The sequence below is a fragment of the Nerophis ophidion genome, linkage group LG03 (assembly GCF_033978795.1).
Source record: "Nerophis ophidion isolate RoL-2023_Sa linkage group LG03, RoL_Noph_v1.0, whole genome shotgun sequence".
Classification (NCBI taxonomy): Eukaryota; Metazoa; Chordata; class Actinopteri; order Syngnathiformes; family Syngnathidae; genus Nerophis; species Nerophis ophidion.
In genome coordinates this window covers 31,861,312-31,884,413 of record NC_084613.1, presented here as the reverse complement: position 1 = coordinate 31,884,413, position 23,102 = coordinate 31,861,312, and the positions used below count along the sequence as shown (strand labels likewise).

Sequence of the window (23,102 nt, the reverse complement as noted above, 5' to 3'; positions counted from 1 at the left end):
CCTGCTCCTCTTCCTTCTCTTCCTCCTCCTCAGGCATGTGTGGTGTTGGTGTCCACCCTCGGCGGGGCCTGGCTGGAGGCCAACCTCTCCCACTTCTTGTCCCTGCTCCTGGGGCTGCTGTCCAATGTCAAGGCCACGCCCACGGCCAGCGACGCCGCGGCGTTGCGCCGCTGCATCTCCTTCATCCTGAGGAGCACTGTGGGCTCCCTGCTGGGCGAGAAGGCTCAGAGCAACGTCGCCGCTCACCTATGCTCCATCGTGTCGGCGCAGAAACCGGCTTTTGGTAAATTGGCTTCTGGTAAACTCTCCGCTATCAATACGCCGTATCGGTGCCCTCGTCATTATGCTACCAGTTAGTGTGCTCACGTTAGCAGGCTAGCTTTTTGGCTAATTTTACAGGTATACACCTCAGTATCATATACTTTATTTTGTTACTTGGCAAATGCTACCATTTAGCATTCTATTATTAGCATGCTAGCTTTTTTGCAAATTTTGAAGGTATACATTTCAGCGTCAACCATTTTGCTACCTGGCGAATGCTACCATTTAGCATGCTCACGTTAGCAGGCTATCTTTTAGGCAAATTTTACAGGTAAACACCTCGGCGTCAATTGCAAAACCCAAAACCAGTGAAGTTGGCACGTTGTGTAAATGCTCAATAAAAACAGAATACAATGATTTGCAAATCCTTTTCAACTTATATTCAGGTGAATACACTGCAAAGACAAGATATTAACGTTCAAAATGGTAAACTTTGTTATTTTTGCAAATATTAGCTAATTTTGAATTTGATGCCTGCAACATGTTTAAAAACTGCTGGTACAAGTGGCAAAAAAAAAAAGAGAAAGTTGAGGAATGCTCATCAAACACTTATTTGGAACATCCCACAGGTGAACAGGCTAACTGGGAACAGGTGGGTGCCATGATTGGGTAAAAAAGCAGCTTCAATGAAATGCTCAGTCATTCACAAACAAGGATGGGGCGAGGGTCACCACTTTGTGAACAAATGCCTGAGCAAATTGTTTTAAGAACAACATTTGTCAACCAGCTATTGCAAGGAGTTTAGGGATTTCACAATCTGCAGTCCATAATATCATCAAAAGATTCAGAAAATCTGGAGGAGAAATTGCACGTAAGCGGCAAGGCCAAAAACCAACATTGAATGCCCGTGACCCTTGGATCCCTCAGGCGGTACGCCATCAAAGAGCAACATCAGTGTGGAAAGGATATCACCACATGGGCTCAGGAACACTTCAGAAAACCACTGTCGGTAACTACAGTTGGTCGCTACCTCTGTAAGTGCAAGTCAAAACTCTATTATGCAAAGCCAAAGCCATTTATCAACAACACCCAGAAACGCTTTGCTGGGCCTGAGCTCATCTAAGATGGACTGATGCAAAATGGAAAAGTGTTCTGTGGCCACTTAGTTTTGGAAACTGTGGATTTTGTGTCCTCTGGACTAAAGAGGAAAATAACCATCTGGACTGTTATAGGCGCAACGTTCACAGGCCAGCATCTGTGATGGTATGGGGGTGCATTAGTGCCCAAGGCATGGGTAACTTACACATCTGTGAAGGCACCATTAATGCTGAAAGGGACATACAGGTTTTGTAGCAACATATGTTGCCATCCAAGCAAGGTCTTTTTCATGAACGCCCCTGCTCATTTCAGCAAGACAATGCCAAGCCATGTTTTGCACGTGTTACAACAGCTTGGCTTCTTAGTAAAAGAGTGCGGGGACTAGAGTGGCCTGCCTGTAGTCCAAACCTGTCTCTCATTGAAAATGTGTGGCGCAATATGAAGCCTAAAATACCACAACAGCGACTGTTGAACAACTTAAGCTGTACATCAAGCAAGAATGGGAAATAATTCCATTTCAAAATTGGTCTCCTCATTTCCCAAACGTTTACTGAGTGTCGTTAAAAGGAAAAGTCATGTAACACAGTTGTAAAAATGCCCCTGTGCCAACTTTTTTGCAATGTTTTGCTGCCATTAAATTCTAAGTTAATGATTTGCAAAAAAAAAAGAAGTTTCTCAGTTCAAACATTAAATATCTTGTCTTTGCAGTATATTCAATTTAATATAAGTTGAAAAGGATTTACAAGTCATTGTATTCTGTTTTTATTTACTATTTACACAATGTGCCAACTTCACTGGGTCTGGGTTTTATATTTTGCTACTTGGTGAATGCTACCATTTAGCATTCTACTATTGGCAAACTAGCTTTGTGCTAATTGTACAGGTAAACACCTTAACGTCAAATATTTTGTTACTTAATGAATACGACAACTTAGCATGCCAACGTTAGTAAGGTGGCTTAGTTTAGCTAACTTTGTTTTGGTACTTGCATGCTAATGTTAGCATTTTTAGCCGGTATACATATGTTTTAGTACTTTACTAATGTTAACTGTTACCATGTTAACATTTTTAGCTCATTTCACTGGTATACACCAATGAGTGACATTTTTTTGTGACTTGCTGCTGTCTGGCCAGCATACAATGATAAAAATGTGTGTGTGTATGTGTGTTTTGTGAGAGAAGACGCCACGTGGACCGATGGAAAGATGGAGGGCAAAGTTGCTTCCGACATCACTTCCTGTCAACACGTGTTGGTCTGCTGCCTTCTGGAATTGGGAGCTCTGATCCAAGGACTGGGCTCCACCGTGGCCCCCCTGTTGAGTGACAGCAGTACAGGTCTGGCTCACACACACACACACACACACACACACACACACACACACACACACATCGGTAACGTGTGTGTGTGTTTGTGTGTGTGCCTGTGTGTGTGTGTGTGCAGGCGTCCTGGACTCGGTGGTCCCCGTCCTCCTTCACCCCGTTTCCTCAGCTCGTCTGGCCGCCGCCTGGTGCCTACGCTGTGTTACCATGGCAATGCCGTCCCTGTGCGCCCCGGTGCTGGATCGCTGCGCAGAGCGGCTGGCGGCGTTGAAGTCTTCTCCCGAGGCCTTGGCCGGCTACGGAGCTGCCGTCGCCGCCCTGGTGGCTGCCGTGCAGCACTGCCCCTTGGGAATACCACACGCCAAGGGCAAGGTGCGCACACACACACACACACACACACACGCACGCACACACTGTAACACAATGTTGTGTGTGTGTGTGTGTGTGTGTGTGTGTGTGTCTGTGTGTGTGTGTGTGTGTGTAGATGGTCTTGGATCTTGCTGAGGATTTGCTGCGCTCGGCCTCTCAGAATAGTCGCATCTCCCTGCAGAGGACGCAGGCTGGCTGGCTGCTTATCTCCGCTCTCTTCACTCTAGGTACCAGCACTCGACTCTGGGGGTGTACAAAGTGCGGCCCGGAGGCCATTTTGAAAGCACTATTCCAAAAAAACATGAGCTGTGATATAACCGGAAAATGTTACAATATTTACATTAATAAAAAAAAAAAGAGTTTTACTTTAAAGTTGCTCAAATACAACTACAACATCCGAGGATGTTGTAGTCGTAATGATTTGTGCAGTCCTTTGAGACATTTGTGATTTGGGGCTATATAAATAAACATTGATTGATTGATTGATTGAAATAGTCATAAGGCCTCATAATTGTTGGTTAGAGACTTATTTCAACACTTTTATGAGTGTTACCCTTTAATGTGATTTAGTGCGATGTAATTTTTTGTTTTTGAACACATTGATCAATGTTGTTAAGAGTCATTATTGACTTATTTAAGGCTCCAATTACGTCACATAAAATATTCCACTTTGTAAAATGTTTTGGGGTAAACATATTGCAGATTTTGTGTGTTCTGCATTAAAAAACAGGGTTTACTTTGGGCAAAAATGGACAGAAAACATATCTGAAGTTGACTTATAGATATTTAAATCTTGAACGTAAAGAAAATGTTAATGTATGACTTATTTTTAACACTTTATTGAGTGGGACACTTTTGGATCCCCAAGAACTTAAATGTATGTTTTTTAACTGTCATTGTTCAAAAATAAGAATGAATCAAAATCAATGTTATGATTTATTGTTTGCCTCACATCAAATATTACACTTTGAAAAATGTTTGGCAGTAAAATATTGCAGGGTTTGTTTTCTCCATTAAAAAACAGGGTTTATTGGGAAAAAAGAGATCTGAAGTAAACCTATAGATAAGTGTTAAAAATAAATGTACTTATTTACTTATTTTTAACACTTTTATGAGTGGGACCTTTTTGGATGCCCAAGACCGTAAGTGTATGTTTTTTTTTTAACCGTCATTTTTCAAACAATAAGAATGAATCAAACTCAATGTTATGAATTATTGATATATTTGAGGCTCCAATTACTTCATATTAAATATGCCATTCTGAAATATATTTGGGGAAAATATTGCATATTTTGTGTTTTTGCCATGCAAATAATCTTGGTTTTCTCTGGGGTTAAAAAAGGGTATGAAACATTAAATCAATAAAAAAAAACTTTATGTTAACGGCCAGATCTGAAGTTGATCTAAAAACATTTTGGTGTTGAAAGTAAAAAAAATAGATAATTTATGACTTTTTTTTAACACTTATACGAGCGGGACCCTATTGGATCCCCAAGACCTTTAGTTTTTTTTTTTTTAACTGTTATAGTTACAAATAATATTGACTCAAAAACAATGTTCCTACGATTTGCTGACATATGTAAGGCTTCAATTCAAACACTCCATTTTGGAGAAATATATTTGGGAAAATATTGCATATTTTGTGTTTTTGCCAATAAAACATAGGTTTTGTAAAGGGCATGAAACAAAATAAATAAATAAAAAACTGAATGGCAACGGTTGGATCTGGAGTTGATCTATAAATATTTATGTGTTGAAAGTTCAAAAAGTATTCATTTATGACCTATTTTGAACACTTTAATGAGTGGGAGCCTATTGGATCCCCTCGACCAGGGGTGTCAAAGTCAAGGTCCGCGGGCCAGATCCGGCCCACGAGGGAATTATCTATGGCCCCGGAATGATATTTGATTAGTATTACAATCGGCCCACACACCACAGCTGCCTGCTGCTGTTTTGCACGCACCAGTACTCAATCAGTGTTGGCGCTAGGAATTTTCAATTTCCCAATGACCCCATCGAGTCATAAAAATGGGGTCACACTTTTTTTGTAACGGTTCTGAAAACAAATGATAAATGTATGCATTATCCTCTTAAGGGACGGCGTGGCGCAGTGGGAGAGTGGCCGTGCGCAACCCGATGGTCACTGGTTCAAATCCCACCTAGAACCAACCTCATCACGTCCGTTGTGTCCTGAGCAAGACACTTCACCCTTGCTCCTGATGGGTGCTGGTTGGCGCCTTGCATGGCAGCTCCCTCCATCAGTGTGTGAATGGGTAAATGTGGAAGTAGTGTCAAAGCGCTTTGAGTACCTTGAAGGTAGAAAAGTGCTATACAAGTACAACCCATTTATCATTTATATCTCCCATTCTATATTGTGTTTTGAAAAAAGGTTGTCATAAATGTTATTTAATTCATTAAAAAAAATAATGCAAAAGAAAACACATTTATATGCATATGTGCATTTATTCAGTTATAAACATTCATTCACCTTCATGAATCTAAACTTTACCGCTGCCGGTATTTTTGTCTATATTTTTATTGTAATATTTTATTAATTTGTTTGTTCTATTTTTGGCCAAAGTAAGACAAAAAAACTATCTGAAGTTGTCTTTATTTTTTAGTTTTAGTGCCATGATTGTAATATTCCGGCCCGCGTGTGCACAGATTTTCCTCCATGCGGCCCCGGAGCTAAAATGAGTTCGACACCCCTGCTCCAGACATCTAGTGTATTTTTCCTGTCATTGGTGTAAATATAATAATGACTCAAAAGAAATGTTATGAAACATTGATTGATTGATTGATGTACCTATAGAAGGCTTCGACTACTTCACTGCTAATATTCCAATTTAAAAATGGTACGTTTTATTTTAATGGTTAGTCCAAAAAATTATTTTGAACACTATTATCATTTCCCAGGGACACTTTTGGGTCCCTGGGACCTTTAATGTTGACCATTTTTCAGTGGAGAAAGTTGGGATATTCTACCGTTGATTTGTCAGCTGTGACTTTTTGTCCTGATGATTTTGTGTGTGTGTGTGTGTGTGTGTGTGTGTGTGTGTGTGTGTGTGTGTGTGTGTGTGTGTGTGTGTGTGTGTGTGTGTGTGTGTGTGTGTGTGTGTGTGTGTGTGTGTGTGTGTGTGTGTGTGTGTCAAGGTGCGACTGTTGTGGAGCAACATCTGCCACGCCTCCTCCTCCTCTGGCGCTGTGTGTTTCCCGCCTCTCTCAGAGAGCAGGAGATGGAGCTGAGGCGAGGGGACTACTTCACGTGGAAAGTTACCCTGGAGGGCCGTGCCGGGGCGCTCTATTGTCAGTGGCCACACACGCATGCACACACACACACACACGTTGTCTCTGCTGAATGTGTGTGTGTGTGTGTGTGTCCAAGCAGCGATGAGGATGCTGTTGCTGCACTGCAAGGATCTGGCCAGCGATGATGTCATCAAGCGTCTCCACACGCCCGTCTTGTGTGCCGTGGGCCTCCTCCCCAAGTCAGTTTCTACTTGCAAACATTCTAAGAAAAGTCTCAAAGCCCAACATTTGCAGAATGTTCTCCCACATTGGAGTGGGTGTGTGCGTGCCTAACCACACCTTTGGTCACACCCACTCCACGCCATATAAAGCAGGGGGATCCAAACTTTTTCCACTGAGGACCACGCGCTGAAAAGTCAAAGCATGCGGTGGCCATTTTGATATTTACAATTTTCAAAACCAACACGATATATATATATATATATATATATATATATATATATATATATATATATATATATATATATATATATATATATATGTATATATATATGTATATATATATGTATATATATATGTATATATATATATATATATATATATATATATATATGTATATATATATATATATATATACATATATATATATATATATATATATATATATATATATATGTATATATATATATATATATGTATGTATATGTACATACGGGTTGATGAGGTGTCATGAAGCATATGACACATTGCAAAACTGTATTGATACTGTGTCAATACTGTCACTAAATACTGACATCTGTTGGACATTAAAAATCCCTGCAGGCAACCTATGGACCGACTCAACTGACACTGATTTTATGACCTAGTACAGGGGTCGGGAACCTTTTTGGCTGAGAGAGCCATACAAGCCGAATATTTTTTAAAGTATTTCCGTGAGAGCCATATAATGTTTGTTTTTTTTAGCACTGAATAAAACTATATATGCGTGCATTTTTAAGAAAGACCAACATTTTTAGAGTATAATAAATCTCTTATTCTTTTTAATAAACTTGTTATCCTGAGTCTAACCAAAATTAAATAAAATACTTCTTACCATTAATGCGACTTCTTGAACAGGTGCAGTAGAAACGTAGAAACCGGATGGATGGATAAAAATGCATGAGAATGTTTTATATTTTGAACGTTATTTTTGACACTGTGATTACCAGCGGAATTATTCATTACTTATCGTGTTAAGCAATGTCAGCTAAGATTTATCTAAGAGCCAGGTGCAGTCATCAAAAGAGCCACATCTGGCTCTAGAGCCATAGGTTCCCTACCCCTGCCCTAGTATATACAATAATATAAACCCATCCATCCATTTTCTACCGCTTATTCCCTTTTGGGGTCGCGGGGGGCGCTGGCGCCTGTCTCAGCTACAATTGGGCGGAAGGCGGGGTACACCCTGGACAAGTCGCCAGCTCATCGCAGGGCCAACACAGATAGACACATTCACATTCACACACTAGGGCCAATTTAGTGTTGCCAATCAACCTATCCCCAGGTGCATGTCTTTGGAAGTGGGAGGAAGCCGGAGTACCCGGAGGGAACCCACGCATTCACGGGGAGAACATGCAAACTCCACACAGAAAGATCCCGGGCCTGGATTTGAACCCAGGACTGCAGGAACTTCGTATTGTGAGGCAGGCGCACTAACCCCTCTGCCACCGTGAAGCCCATAATATAAACCAAGTCATTGTATTTCATTTAAGTTTATTTCATACCTTCATTTAAATAGAAATATATTTTTATCTTTTTTAGATACAGTCAATAAATAATGTGAACATGTATAATAACATGGAAATCTAAGAGAACGTGTTGTGAATGAGATGCTTGTGGACTGGGAATGTTTTCTTTTTTCTTAACATGCGCTCTGAATTGGGTTGATTGATTGATTGAAACTTTTATTAGTAGATTGCACAGTACAGTACATATTCCGTACAATTGACCTCTAAATGGTAACACTCAAATAAGTTTTTCAACTTGTTTAAATCGGGGTACGCGTTAATCAATTCATGGTAAAAACGTAATGGGGTCGAGCTGGATTTGAATAAGTGTCCTAAGGAACTCAGCATGAGCAACTACAGTCCTCCACTCTATCAACTGAGCTATCAAAGGGATTGACCATTACTGTTTTTTAATGTAACCAATCCGATGGTTGTGTGGCTGGGACAATGCTGGGTGCCGAGACAGAGGCAGAAGAAGCAAAGCAGCTTGTTAAGACTTTAGGTTAGAAACACCCCTGTACCGAAACGGTTCAATACAAATACACGTACCGTTACACCCCTACTAATAGATCAAGTGGAAACTTTGAAAGAACGGGATGAAACGACAAGGAAATGAACACAAATACCTTTTTTTCCGATATATTATCAAAATATTCCCAGACGGCGGAAATTATCTCTGACAACGATAAATTACAAATGACCAACGACAGAAGTGCGGCGATTCTGTTGGCAGCAGCATCTCGTTGACAGATACGCTTACTTATTAACACAGTTTGGCGCGCAGGCGTCAGTGTGACACAGTTTGCGTATCTGTCACGTGACCAAAACAGCTCATGATCGGTCAAGTGACTTTCGAAAAGCGGCACGCGCACCGACACAGGGTTTTGCTGTATGTGCTCGACGCATGCGCCAATGCATCGGTGTTGCCAGACCCATCAATAATATATATATATAATATATATATATATAATACACAGTATACAGTCGTGGTCAAAAGTTTACATACACTTGTGAAGGACATAATGTCATGGCTGTCTTGAGTTTCCAATAATTTCTACAACTCTTATTTTTTTGTGAAAGAGCTATTGGAGCACATACTTGTTTGTCACAGAAAACGTTCATTAAGTTTGGTTGTTTTATGAATTTATTATGGGTCTACTTAAAATGTAACCAAATCTGCTGGGTGAAAAGTATACATACAGCAACATACATTATCAATTTTGGTGATGTAGAAAACTTACAATGAAATCAAATTAGCTTCATGACATGGCCTCTTAACTTCATGTGAGTGATTATGATTGACGACAACTGTTGACTTTTCTGAGCCCATTTATATAGGGCTCATGTGATGCAGTCATTAGATTCGGTTACAAAAGCAACAATGGGAAAGTCAAAGGAACTCAGCACAGACCTGGAAAAACGAATCATTGACTTGAACAAGTCAGGAAAGTCACTTGGACCATTTCAAAGCAGCTTAAGGTCCCAATTGACAATTGTTCATAAGTATAAGATGCATGGCACAGTTTTGTAACTGCCACGATTAGGAAGAAAACACAAGCAATCACCTGCTGCTGAGAGAAAATTGGTCAGGATGATAAAGAGTCAACCAAAAAACACCAAAAAGCAGGTCTGCAATGAATTGGAAGCTGCTGGAACACAGTTGTCAGTGTCCAAGTATGGTGGTAGTAGTATGCTCTGGACCTGTTTTTCTGACAATGGAACTGGTGCTTTACAGAGAGTAAATGGGACAATGAAGAGGAGGATTTCTTCCAAATTCTTCAGGACAACCTAAAATCATCAGCCCGGAGGTTGGACCTTGGGCGCAGTTGGGTGTTTCAACAGGACAACGACCTTGAACACACGGAAAAAGTGATAAAGTAATGGCTAAATCAGGCTAGAATTAAGGTTTTAGAATGGCCTTCCCAAAGTCCTGACTTAAACCCCATTGAGAACATATGGACATTGCTGAAGAAACAAGTACATGTCAGAAAACCAACGAAAAAATCTAGCTGAACTGCACCAATCTTGTCAAAAGGAGTGGTCAAAAATTCAACCAGAAGATTGCCAGAAGCTTTCGGATGGCTACCAAAAGCACCTTATTGCAGTGAAACTTGTAAATGTGCGTGTGTGTGTGTGTGTGTGTGTATATATATATGTGTATATATATATATACACACACACACACATATATATTTGTGTGTATATATGTATATACACACACACATATATATAAACACTGTGACTTTCCCGCCATCTGCAGACTTCCTGCTCTCACAGGGTCCTACGGCGCCTGTGTCGGGGTCTGGACGCTGACTTACCGCCTGCGAGTGTACGAGCTGCTCGCTGTGCTGCCGCCGCACACCTACCAAGGTAAACAACGCCATCAGTCACGTACGGTCACATATAAGACGGAGCAGCCTTTTTATTTACAATCTATGTAAAGGAAGATGCGGTTATATTGTCATATAAATAAAGAAAAATGTGTTTTTTAATTAAATAAAAGGGAAGCTGCATTTAATTTTTTTTTTAAATAAAGAAAACATTTTTTTTTTAAAGTAAATAAATGAGGGAAGCTGGGTAATTGAAAAATAAAGATATAGCTCAATAAGGGAAGATGCATTTGTTTTTATTTTAAAAAAAAGGAAATAAGGGAAGATTATTTTTTAATTATATAAGTGTATCAATAATATTAATATTTTAAAATTAAAAAAATGAGGCTGTTCTTTTTATTTGCAATAGAAAAAGGAATTATTAAAAAATATAAAAAGGAAGCTGCTTTAAAAAAAAAAGTAAGCTGCGTTGTTTTGTATTTAAAAATAAAGGAATAAAGGAAATAGTTTTTTTTTTATAAATATAAAACTGAGCTGCGTTGAAAATTTAAGAAATAGATCCATGAAGGAAGATGCATTTTCCTCATTACTAAAATAAAATAAAGTAAGCTTTTTTTTTAATTTATAAAAATAACTAATTATTTCAAAAATAATAAAGAAAGATGACTTTTTTATTCCAAAAATAAAGTTGTTTTTTTTAATATGAAATGAATAAAGGAGGTTGCTTAATTTTATAAAATAAATAAAATAAGCTGCATTGTGAAACATTAAAAAAAATTAAAGGAAACTGCGTTTTAATTGAAAATTAATAAGGGTGAAATACATTTTTATCAAAAATAAAAGAGATAGGCTCCAACACCCCCCGCGACCCCGAAAGGGACAAGCGATAGAAAATGGATGGATGGAAATTTAAAAAAATATAATAAAAATAATAAATGAAGCTGTTTTTTATTTCTTAATAAAATAAACAGCAGAAGATGCTTTTTTTTAATTGAGGGAAAAAAAAGGAAGCTACATTTTTTTTAAATAAAGAATGATGAATTTAAAAAAAATAATATTAAAAGAAACTGTTTCATTAATTATAAAAGTAATAAAGAAATAAAAAATACACATTTCATTAATACCTTTTTGATAATGAAAAATATAAACATAAAAAATAAAGGATGTGCGTTGAAATGACAAGAATAAATGAAAATACCTTTTTTAATTTTTTAAGTCCACAAAGTAATGAATGCATGGATAAAGCAAGCTGTGTTTTAATTGAAAATACATAAGGGAAACTAAATTTTTATTAAAAAAAAATAAAATAAAACGAAACAAATAAAAATATGATAAAACATAACAAATGAAGCTGTTTTTTTTAAAATAGATTATTTTTTTAAATTTAAAAAATAGAAAAAGGAAGTTACATTTTTTTCTAATAAATAAAGTAATGATGATTTTTTTTTAAATAATAGAAAAAGAAAGCTGTTTGATTAATTATAAAAAATAAAGAAAGCTGCATTTTTTATTATTGAAAAATGTAAAAATAAAAAAATAAAGGAATGTGTTTTTGAAATGACAAAAAGAAATGTATTCTTTAACTCCAAGAAGAAATTAATGCATGGTAAAATAAAGGAAGGGGTTTTATGAATGCCAAAAATAAATGTATTGTTCCTAACTCCAACAAGAAATGAATGCGTGTATAAATAAAGAAAGGTGTGTTTGTGTTTGTCAGAGAGTTTTGGTTTGCTGATGAACCAGCTGGTGTGGAACCTTCTGGCCCAGGAGAACCTCAGCCAGCCCTGCTCAGAGCTCGCCTTTCTACTGCGCTTCTGTCACCATGACGACGCGCTGCTGCTGGGCCCCGCCCCCCTTGATGGCCAGCACACACATATTGAGGAGCAGGTGACTTGTCAGGTGTGACCTCAGGTGGAGCCTTTGATGATGTGATGGCGTGTCGCAGGTGTATGTGTCCACCGGCTCGCTGGACAATGACCCTTTTGCCGTGTGTGAGAGGGGCCACCAAGCGCCCTCGCCGCTCCCTCCCGCCGCTGCCCTGACCGGTGCCGCTGCACACCTCTTTGGACTGGTCTTCCCTCACATCATCTCCGCTCAGAAGTCTGGGACCACGACGCAGGTGACTTTGTCCTGGAACTGCTGCTTCATCTCTTCATGACTTTGTGTTCCAGAGCCAAGATCCTGGAACACTTTCTGGAGACCTTTAAGCAGCTGAAAGGCCAACGGCAGAAGACGGTCCAGACCCACGTCTGTGCTGCCCTCTGTAGTGTGCTTAGGGTATGACACCTGTTTTCATCACTGTGCCTCCACTCTAGCTGCCAAACCCTCATTGCTCCCTCAGCACCCGCCCAGCAGCCACAGCCTTCTGGGCCCGGAGGAGGCTCGCCTGCCCGTAGTGTCCCTCCTGATGGGGGCGCTGGACAGCCCCAGTCCTCTTCTACGGTGTGTGGCGGCCGAGGGGCTGGCCCGTCTCGTGCATGTGGTCGGAGATGCCGGCTTCACAGTCTCCGTCTCACTGCTCTGCTTGGACAGGTGGGAGGTCCTTCATGGACGTCACCAGAAACTCGCACACACAAGTCCATTTGGTGCCCTCACAAAAGTTCAGCAATCACCAAAATCCCAGACTTTAACAAGCATGTTATTACTACAATAACAAACATGAAAAAAAGTAATGTGACGGTGGTGCATGTCGACCTGGCGGTGGCGTATGTCTAAGTGACGGTGGCGTGTGTCTAAGTGACTGTGGCTTGTGTCTAAAGGACGTGACGTGTGTGGATTCGACATAGCGGGGTGGCTGTGACGCGACGTGTGTGGGGCCGCGACGTGTGGGGCTGTGACACATCGTGTGTGGGGCTGTGACACGACCTGTGTGGCTGTGATGGTGCGACGTGTGGAAGTGACAGTGGCGTGTGTCTAGATGACGCAACGTGTGTGGATGTGGATGTGACTGTGGCTCGTGTGGATGTGACGATGGCACGTGTGGATGTGACGGTGGCACGTTTGGATGTGACGGTGGCACGTGTGCATGTGACGGCGGCACGTGGGGATGAGACGGCGGCACGTGTGGATGTGACGGCGGCACGTGTGGATGTGACGGCGGCGCGTGTGGAAGTGACGGCGGCGCGTGTGGAAGTGACGGCGGCGCGTGTGGATGTGACGGCGGCGCGTGTGGATGTGATGGTGGCGCGTGTGGATGTGACAGTGGCGTGTGTCCAGATGACGCAACGTGTGTGGATGTGGCGCGTGGATGTGACGATGGCACGTGTGGATGTGACGGTGGAACGTGTGGATGTGACGGTGGCACGTGTGGATGAGACGGCGGCACGTGTGGATGTGACGGCGGCGCGTGTGGATGTGACGGCGGCGCGTATGGATATGATGGTGGCGCGTGTCTAAGTGACGGCGGCGTGTGTCTAAGTGACGGCGGCGTGTGTCTAAGTGACGACGGCGTGTGTCTAAGTGACACGGCGCGTCTGGATGTGACACTGGCGCGTCTGGATGTGACGGTGACTTGTGTGAATGTGATGGTGGCGCATGTCTAAATGACGGCGGTATATGTCTAAGTGACGGCGGTGTGTGTCTAAGTGATGCAACGTGTGGATGTGGCGCGTGTGGATGTGACTGTGGCTTGTGTGGATGTGACGGTGGCCCGTGTGGATGTGACGGCGGCTTGTGTGGACATCACGGCGGCGCGTGTCTAAATGACGGCGTCTCGTGTCTAAGGGACGGCGGCGCGTGTCTACGTGACGGTGGCGCGTGTAAGTGACGGCGGCGCGTGTCTAAGTGACGGCGGTATATGTCTAAGTGACGGCGGCGTGTGTCTTAGTGACGCGGTGCGTTTGGATGTGACGGTGGCGCGTGTGGATTTGATGGTGGCGCGTGTGTATTTGACGGCGGCGCGTGTGGATGTGACGGCGGCGCTGCGTGTCTATATGACGGCGCCGCGTGTCTAAATGACGGCGCCACGTGTGTGAATGTGACGGTGGCGCGTGTGTATATGTGACGGCGATGCGTGTGTGGACGTGTAGTTCATGTCCATGTTTTGTATCTAGGCTGAAGACGGCTCGAGATGGCGCGTCCCGCAGTGGCTGCGCTCTGGCTCTAGGGGCCCTGCATCGCTACGTGGGTGGCATCAGCTCACCCCAACATCTGTCTACGTGTTTGGGAGTGCTCTTCACTCTGAGTCAGGACGGCACGTCGCCTGAGGTTCAGGTATGCATTCACACTGTGTGCGTCACGTGACGTTGTCATGGCAAACCAAGTGTTTGTTCTAGACCTGGTCCCTACACAGTCTGGCCCTGGTGGTGGACCTGTCGTGTGGCCTGTACCACGCCCACGCCGACCCGACATTTGCGCTGGTGCTGCGCCTCTTGCTCTTGGCTCCGCCCACCCACCCCGAGGTTCATGGCAGCCTGGGTCGCTGCTTGCACGCCCTCATCACGTGCCTGGGCCCCGACCTGCAAGGTAGGACACACCCTGCCCACCCACGCCACGTGCAGGAACGTGACGTTGTTGTCGCCGCGTTGTGACAGGGGAGGGGCCCGCCGTGACGGCGTTACGCTCCAGTTGCATGCTGGGCTGTAGCGCCATGCAGGCCACGCCCCACTGCCTGGTTCAAGCCTCCGCAATCTCCTGCCTGCAGCAGCTGCATATGTTCTGCCCGCAATATCTTCACCTGGTCGGCCTGGTCCCTGTACTCTGTGTGAGCATGCGCACACACACACACACACGCACACGGTAGGAAATGGATGGATGGAAATTTAAAAAAAAAGTTTTTTTAATTTGTTTTGCTAAATCCCTTTTTGAAAATTAGGAATCGATTTAGAATCAGGATGAATAAGAATTGATTGATTTTTTTTGTGCACCCCTAGGATGGCTGAAAAAAAATAAATGTTTAGAAATCTTTTTGGATGGGGTAAAACATTTATTTAAGAAAATGTAATAATAGATTTTTAAAAACTCTCAATCCTTTCAAAATTGGGATAAATAGGAATCGTGATTCGGGTACGAATTGATTTGATTTTTGTTTGTGCACCTTGAAGAAATACTGTGCATTTAAAAACTCAACTAAAATCATGGTGTCACCATGGAAACATGACTTCCGTGTGTTAAAAAAGCCTGTGTGGTGTCTTACAGGAGCTCTTGCTGGAATACTCTGTGTTGGTAGGTCAGACTTTGGTGCAAAACATGCAACTAACTCTGTGCCAAGCACAGCACACAACTAACTCACGCAACACACTCTGTGCCAAGTACAACACGCAACTCACTCACGCAACTCACTCTGAGCTAAGTACAACACACAATCACTTACACAACTCACTCTGTGCAAAGTACAACATGCAATTCACTCACACAACTAACTCTGTGCCGAGTACAACACACTAGAGATGAGCGGATAGGCAATAATTTAATCCGCAACTGCATCACAAAAGTCGTTATCCACCCGAACCAACATTTAATCAAAACCACACCCGCCCGCCACCCGCCCAATGTTATATATCTAATGTAGACGATGCTAGGCATTAGTGAGGTTATAAAGCTTTTGCCTGTTAAAGAAAGGAGCCTGATCCAATGCAGCAGAGACATTCAATGCGTGATGATATTATTTATCATTATTATAATAATATTGTCATTTACATTAAGAAAGTGTTGACTATTGTTGCCAATGCCCTCAGATCAGGAGTGCGTTCCTCACACCTTGTGTGCGCAGTTGCAGCAAGCAGAACGATGCTTTTAAGAAGTTAAAAAAATGTTTTAGAAAGAATAGGCCTATATTTTTGTTAGGTAAAAAAAAATTCTGAATTTATTTCAATGAATATTAACTTGTTAACGTTATAACGCTCAAATAGGGACGAGGGAGGGCGGGGTGCACAGTGAAACCGTGAACAATTTCGCGACAAAGATGAACCTTGTTTGATTGATCTGCAGCCATGACAAAATATCAGACAATCTCCATTGTCAACGACAGGCAGGAAAATAAAGATAAACACATAGCCTATGTTGTAGGCATAGGGATAGGCTCATACGTTTTTAAGTTGAAATAAAAAAATAAATAAATGATGGGCCTCATAAGCCTAAGGCTGTCAATCACGCGCACAAACTTAAATTATACAATCACATATGTATGTCATCCCTATTGAAACTAAAATAAATTTAATAAATAATAATAGTAAATTACTTGCAACTTATTGGCCAAGGCAGATAGCTGAAGGGGGAAAATCAAACCCATCAGACTGCACTTTATCATCAAACTTGAATTATAATGAAAATAGACGGTCGCGACAAACAAAGCAGGCTATGGCCTTACAGTGTAGCCAATCGGAGATGCGCTTCACTTGAAAGCGAGGCCAAATAATTAACACACAGTAGTATGTTTCGAATAGAAAAAAAAACACAATAAACAACGCAATTGCCTTAATTCCTTTGCATTGTAGTGCGCCCAAACAACACGTAACCATCAAAATTATTCAGCTGACCGAACTCAATATAGGTTAGACATGGGCTTATTTGGTTTAGGTAACGTAGACTAATTCGTTTAACATATCCAACCGTATGTCTACTTACTTTTTTTTTCTTAGCATGCAGGAATAAAATAGCATCTACTGTGCCAGGATTCAGGCGAGAGCGCCTGGCCTCTAAAATGCGCCCTGCTGCGCTGAAGGAGCGCTCACTTGCGGCACTTGTTGCTGGTAATTGTTGTATTGTGTTGTGCTGCAGTGCCTGATGAATAATTTACTGTTTCAAAGGGTGCTGCTCGTTTTTCGTATGTGGGTAACAACATTTAACTATGTATATATATTTCCGAATTGGTTCAACCGTCACCCGCCCGAATCTATTTAAAATCTATTTTTTTCGTCATGTCACCCACCCGACCCGCGGTTTATCCGCGGACCCCGCGGTTGTGTCCGCGATCCACGCATCTTTACAACAAACAACTCAGTCATGCAACTCACTCTGCCAAGCACAACACACAACTAACTCACGAAACTTATTCCGTGCCAAGTAAAACATGCAAATAACTTTGTGCCAAGTACAACATGCAACTAACTCACGCAACTCACTCTGTGCCAAGCACAACACACAACTAACTCACACAACTAACTATGTTAAGTACAACACAAAACTAACTATGTGCCAAGCACAACAGGCTACCTCACGCAACTCACTCTGTGCCAAGTACAATACACAACTAACTCACGCAATTAATTAATAAAAATCAATATATAAAGAGGCGGCTTTTTTTAAATTAAAAAATAAAGGAAGCTGCATTTTTTTTTAACTATTAAAATAATAAAATAAAGAATGCTGCATTTTTTTAACCTATTAAAAATAATAAAGTAAATAAAGAAAGCTGCATTTGTTAAACTATTAAAATAAATAAAGGAAGTTGCATTTTTTAGCTATCAAAAATATAACATATTTAAAGGAAGTTGCATTTTTTCAAATATTGAAATGATCTAACAAATAAAGGAAGCTGCATTTTTTAACTATTAAAATAATAAAGTAATAAAGGAAACTGTATTTTCTAAACAATTAAAATAATAAAATATTTAGAGGAAGTTGCATTTTTTTTAACCATTACACTAATACAATAAAGGAAGCTGCATTTTTTTAAACTATTAAGATAATAAAATGAATAAAGGAAGTTGCATTTTTATCTATTAAAATAATAAAATAAATACAAACCCTGTTTCCATATGAGTTGGGAACTTGTGTTAGCTGTAAATATAAACGGAATACAATGATTTGCAAATCCTTTTCAACCCATATTCAATTGAATACACTACAAAGACAAGATATTTAAAGTTCAAAGTCATAAACTTTGTTTTTTTTTAAATAATAATTAACTTAGAATTTCATGGCTGCAACATGTGCCAAAGTAGTTGGGAAAGGGCATGTTCACCACTGTGTTGAATCACATTTTCTTTTAACAACACTCAATAAACGTTTGGGAACTGAGGAAACTATTTGTTGAAGCTTTGAAAGTGGAATTCTTTCCCATTCTTGTTTTATGTAGAGCTTCAGTCGTTCAACAGTCCGGGGTCTCAGCTGTCGTATTTTACACTTCATAATGCGCCACACGGGTCTGAACTGAAGGCGCGCCAGGAAAGTACCCGCACTCTTATTTTACGAAGCCACGCTGTTGTAACACGTGCTGAATGTGGCTTGGCATTGTCTTGCTGAAACAAGCAGGGGCGTCCATGAAAAAGACGGCGCTTAGATGGCAGCATATGTTGTTCCAAAACCTGTATGTACCTTTCAGCATTAATGGTGCCTTTACAGATGTGTAAATTACCCATGCCTTGGTCACTAATGCACCCCCATACCATCACAGATGCTGACTTTTGAACTTTGCGTCGATAACAGTCTTTGATCCCTTTGATCCGGATGACACAATGTCGAATATTTCCAAAAACAATTTGAAATGTGGACTTGTCAGACCACAGAACCCTTTTCCACTTTGCATCAGTTCACATTAGATGATTTCGGGCCCAGAGAAGCCAGCGCCGTTTCTGGATGTTGTTGATAAATGGCTTTCGCTTTGCATAGTAGAGCTTTAACTTACACTTACAGATGTAGCGACGAACGGTATTTAGTGACAGTGGTTTTCTGAAGTTTTCCCGAGCCCATGTGGTGATATCCTTAAGAGATTGATGTCGGTTTTTGATACAGTGCCGTCTGATGGATTAAAGGTCATGGTCATTCAGTGTTGGTTTCCGGCCAGGCCGCTTACGAGGAGTGATTTCTCCAGATTCTCTGAACCTTCTGATGATGTTATGGACCGTAGATGTTAAAATCCCTAAATTTAAGAAACGTTGTTCTCAAACTGCTTGACTATTTGCTCACACAGCTGTGGACAAAGGAGTGTACCTTGCCCCATCCTGTCGTGTGAAAGACTGAGCATTTTTTGGGAAGCTGTTTTTATACCCAATCATGGCGTCCACCTGTTCCCAATTAGCCTGCACACCTGTGGGATGTTCCTAATAAGGGTTTGATGAGCATTCCTCAACTTTATCAGTATTTATAGCAACCTTTCCCAACTTCTTTGTCACGTGTTGATGGCATCAAATTCTAAAGTTAATGATTATTTGCAACAACAAAAAAAATCTTTATCAGTATGAACATCAAATATGTGGTCTTTGTAGCATATTTAACTAAATATGTGTTGAAAATTATTTGCAAATCATTGTATTCTGTTTATAATTACATCTAACACAATTTCCCAACTCATATGGAAACGGGGTTTGTAAAGGAAGCTGCATTTTTAAACTAATAAAATAAATAAAGGAAGTTGCATTTTTAAACTATTAAAATAATAAAATACTTAAAGGAAGTTGCAATATTTTAACCATTAAAATTATTAAATATTTAAAAGAAGTTGCTTTATTTTTAATATTTAAAGGAAGTTGCATTTTTTTTAACTATTAAAATAATAAAATAAAGGAAGTTGCTTTTTTAAGTAATAAAATAAATAAAGGAAGCGGCATATTTTTTAACAAAATAATAAAATATGTAAGGGAAGTTGCATTTTTTAGACTATTCAATTAATAAAATAAATAAAGGAAGTTGCATCTATTTAACTATTAAAATAATAAAATAAAGGTAGTTGCATTTTTAGCCATTAAAATAATAAAATATTTAAAGGAAGTTGCATTTTTTTTAACTACTAAAATAGTAAAATAAAGGAAGTTACATTTTTTAACTATTAAAATAATAAAATAAATAAAGGAAGTTGAATTTTTTTTAACTATTAAAATAATAACATATTGAAAGGAAGTTGCATTTTTTAACTATTAAAATAATAAAATATTTAAAGGAAGTTGCATTTTTTAAACTATTGAAATAATAAAATAAAGGACGTTGCATTTTTTAACTGTTAAAGTAATACAATAAAGGTAGCAGCTGCATTTTTTTAACAATTAATATATTAAAATGAATAAAGCAAGTTGCATTTTTTACCTAATAAAATGATAAAATATATAAAGGAAGCTGCATTTTAAACTACTAAAATGATAAAATAAATAAAGGATGTTGCATTTTTTTTAACTATTAAAATAATAAAACATTTGAAGGAAGTTGCATTTTTTTAAATACTACAATAATAAAATAAAAGAAGGTGCATCTTTTACATAATAAAATAAAGGAATTTGCTTTTTTTATACTAGTAAAATAATAAAATATTTAAAGGAAGTTGGTTTTTTTAACTATTAAAATAAAAAAATATTTAAAACACTGTGTTTTTTTAAACTATTCAAACAAAATAAATGGAAGTTGCTTTTCTTAACTATTAAAATAATAAAATAAAGGAAGATGCATTTTAACTATTTAGAATAATATTTTTAAAGGAAGTTGCATTTTTGTAACTATTAAAATAATAAAAAAAATAAAGGAAGTTGCATTTTTTTAACAAAATGTTGAAAAGAAGTTGCAATTTTTTTTAACTTTTAAAATTTGATTTAGACTTCCTTTTTATTGTCATTCAAATTCGAACTATACAGTACAAATAAGAACGAACTTTCGTTGCATTAGCTCTTTTTAGTTTTTAGTTATTTTTGTATCTTTTTTTCCAAATAGTTAAAGAAAGACCACTACAAGTGAGCAATATTTTGCACTGTTATACAATTTAACAAATCAGAAACTGATGACATAGTGTTATATTTTACTTCTATATCCATTTTTTTCAACCAAAAATGATTTGCTCTGATTAGGGGGTACTTGAATCAAAAAAATGTTCACAGGGGGTACATCACTGAAAAAAGGTTGAGAACCACTGCACTAAGGTACGGGGTTGTGCAATTGCACACTGCTCACGCGGCAAATCTAGGCTGCACACAAAACCGAATAAAAAGATTAGCGCATAACATTGTGCACGTCTGCCGTCGCTCACATGTGCGCCACTGAATGCTCAAGGAGTTTTGGCGTTTGCTCACACATATGAAAAATTGGAGGGAAAATTGGTCATGACACACTAACACTATGTGCGAAAGAATGCACTCAATCCTCTGATCACTGCCACACACTTAGTCCTGTGTGTATGTGAGTGTATGTCTCCCCTGGTGGAACCATGAAAATGGAGACCCCACTACTCCAAATGGTCCTGTGGAGGTCTTCTCTACAGACTGGGGTGTGTGAAGTGTCGGTCCTCACGAGGACAGTCTGATGTGCGTGTTTGTGTCCTGTGTCAGGCCAACCTGTGCAGCTCCCGTGTGAGTCTGCGGCGGGCGGTGGTGTCCTGTCTGAGGCAGCTGGTCCAGCGAGAGGCGCTGCAGGTGTGTGAGCTGGCTGTGACGCAGGTGAAAGAACAGCAGAGACCAAGCAACACACACCTGGGTGAGACACACATACACACAATCCTTGTTTTCCGCAGCATCAACATGGTGTGTCCCTGCAGACGTGACCATCAAGGAGGTGGGCCTGGAAGGGGCGCTCGTCTCTCTGCTGGACCAGGAGTCGGATCCAGGGCTCCAGAGGGACATTAGGGAGACTCTGGTCCACATGATGACATCCAGTGCCACCAGCGGCCGGCTGGCACACTGGCTCAAGCTCTGCAAGGACGTCCTGTCGGCATCAAACAACTCGTGCACTCTTGCAGACCGGGGCACTCTGTCTGGGGCAGGCGGAGACGAGGAGGAGGTGGACCCCGTCCAGGACGACGACTCGTCCGTCTTCAGCGCCCGACCGGAGTCTGCCGGCCCTTTCAAAGCGCTGCGCTGGTCCACGCGCCGCTTTGCCATGGAGTGTGTGTGTCGTATCATGGTGCAGTGCCAGGAGGACGATCCCGCCCACTTTGACTTGGCACTGGCTCAGGAACGCCGCGCCAACGCATCCACGGGTAGGACCGCCGCCTTGTTGGCATTGTCTGGTCTGTGGACTCTCTTCACCACGCGTCTTTGTCCCCTCAGACTTCCTGGTCCTTCACCTGGGAGACCTGGTCCGCATGGCGTTCATGGCGGCGACGGACCACAGTGACCAGCTGCGACTGGCAGGCCTGCACGCCCTGCTGGTCATCATCCAACAGTTCTCGGCCATCCCGGAACCCGAGTTCCCCGGTCACGTGATCCTAGAGCAGTACCAGGCCAACGTAAGTAGCGTGCGGAACCAGTCGGCTATGTGACAAAGGGAACTAATGCAGGTGTGTGTGTGTGTGTGTAGGTGGGAGCTGCTCTCAGACCAGCCTTCGGTCCTGACGCGCCTCCTGATGTCACAGCCAAGGCCTGTCAGGTGATCACCAACCTGCTCAGCAGCTAGGCTTTCCGTACCTGACCTTTGACCCGCTGCAGGTCTGCAGCACCTGGATAGCAAGCGGCGTAGTCAGTGAGCACCGTGACCTCAGGCGCGTCCATCAGCTCCTGGCCAGCTCCTTGGCCAAGGTCCAGACAGGCAGCGACCTGTGCAGTCAGGTGTACAACGAGGCCACCGTTACCATGGAAACCCTGGCTGTCCTCAAGGCCTGGGCACAGGTGATGCCACGTCATGTCTTTTGTATTGTCCCGCACCTGACCTGTGCTCCTGTCAGGTCTACATTGTGGCCGTCCGCAGGAGTGGACAGGAGACAGGTCCGGGTAGGACCAATTCCGGAGGGCCAAGCCTGCTGGCACTGGTCCAAGCCGACTTGGCCAAGTTGAGCCGCCTGTGGTTGGCGGCGCTGCAGGACTGCAGTGCCTTGATGCTCCCGCGGGAATACGTGTCTGATACAGGTTGGACGCTT

At 41.2% G+C, this 23,102-nt stretch overlaps 1 protein-coding gene across 4 annotated transcripts in view; it reads left to right on the top strand.

Moving 5' to 3' along the window:
* Positions 1 to 23,102, top strand: part of heatr5a (HEAT repeat containing 5a) — a 51,123-nt gene that overhangs the window by 14,351 nt on the left and 13,670 nt on the right. The window contains exons 8-28 of one of the 4 annotated variants that reach the window (XM_061894841.1): positions 34 to 283; positions 2,539 to 2,694; positions 2,801 to 3,051; positions 3,164 to 3,275; positions 6,202 to 6,354; positions 6,437 to 6,536; positions 10,324 to 10,433; positions 12,111 to 12,280; positions 12,339 to 12,493; positions 12,565 to 12,670; positions 12,735 to 12,925; positions 14,446 to 14,605; positions 14,668 to 14,857; positions 14,926 to 15,095; positions 15,530 to 15,556; positions 21,580 to 21,724; positions 21,786 to 22,226; positions 22,297 to 22,475; positions 22,547 to 22,615; positions 22,675 to 22,854; positions 22,911 to 23,091. In XM_061894841.1, coding sequence (XP_061750825.1) covers positions 34 to 283; positions 2,539 to 2,694; positions 2,801 to 3,051; positions 3,164 to 3,275; positions 6,202 to 6,354; positions 6,437 to 6,536; positions 10,324 to 10,433; positions 12,111 to 12,280; positions 12,339 to 12,493; positions 12,565 to 12,670; positions 12,735 to 12,925; positions 14,446 to 14,605; positions 14,668 to 14,857; positions 14,926 to 15,095; positions 15,530 to 15,556; positions 21,580 to 21,724; positions 21,786 to 22,226; positions 22,297 to 22,475; positions 22,547 to 22,615; positions 22,675 to 22,854; positions 22,911 to 23,091 — 3,496 coding nt within the window. The remainder of the gene's footprint in view (positions 1 to 33; positions 284 to 2,538; positions 2,695 to 2,800; positions 3,052 to 3,163; positions 3,276 to 6,201; positions 6,355 to 6,436; positions 6,537 to 10,323; positions 10,434 to 12,110; positions 12,281 to 12,338; positions 12,494 to 12,564; positions 12,671 to 12,734; positions 12,926 to 14,445; positions 14,606 to 14,667; positions 14,858 to 14,925; positions 15,096 to 15,529; positions 15,557 to 21,579; positions 21,725 to 21,785; positions 22,227 to 22,296; positions 22,476 to 22,546; positions 22,616 to 22,674; positions 22,855 to 22,910; positions 23,092 to 23,102) is intronic. The other 3 variants (XM_061894843.1, XM_061894845.1, XM_061894844.1) reach the window with 3 other exon arrangements.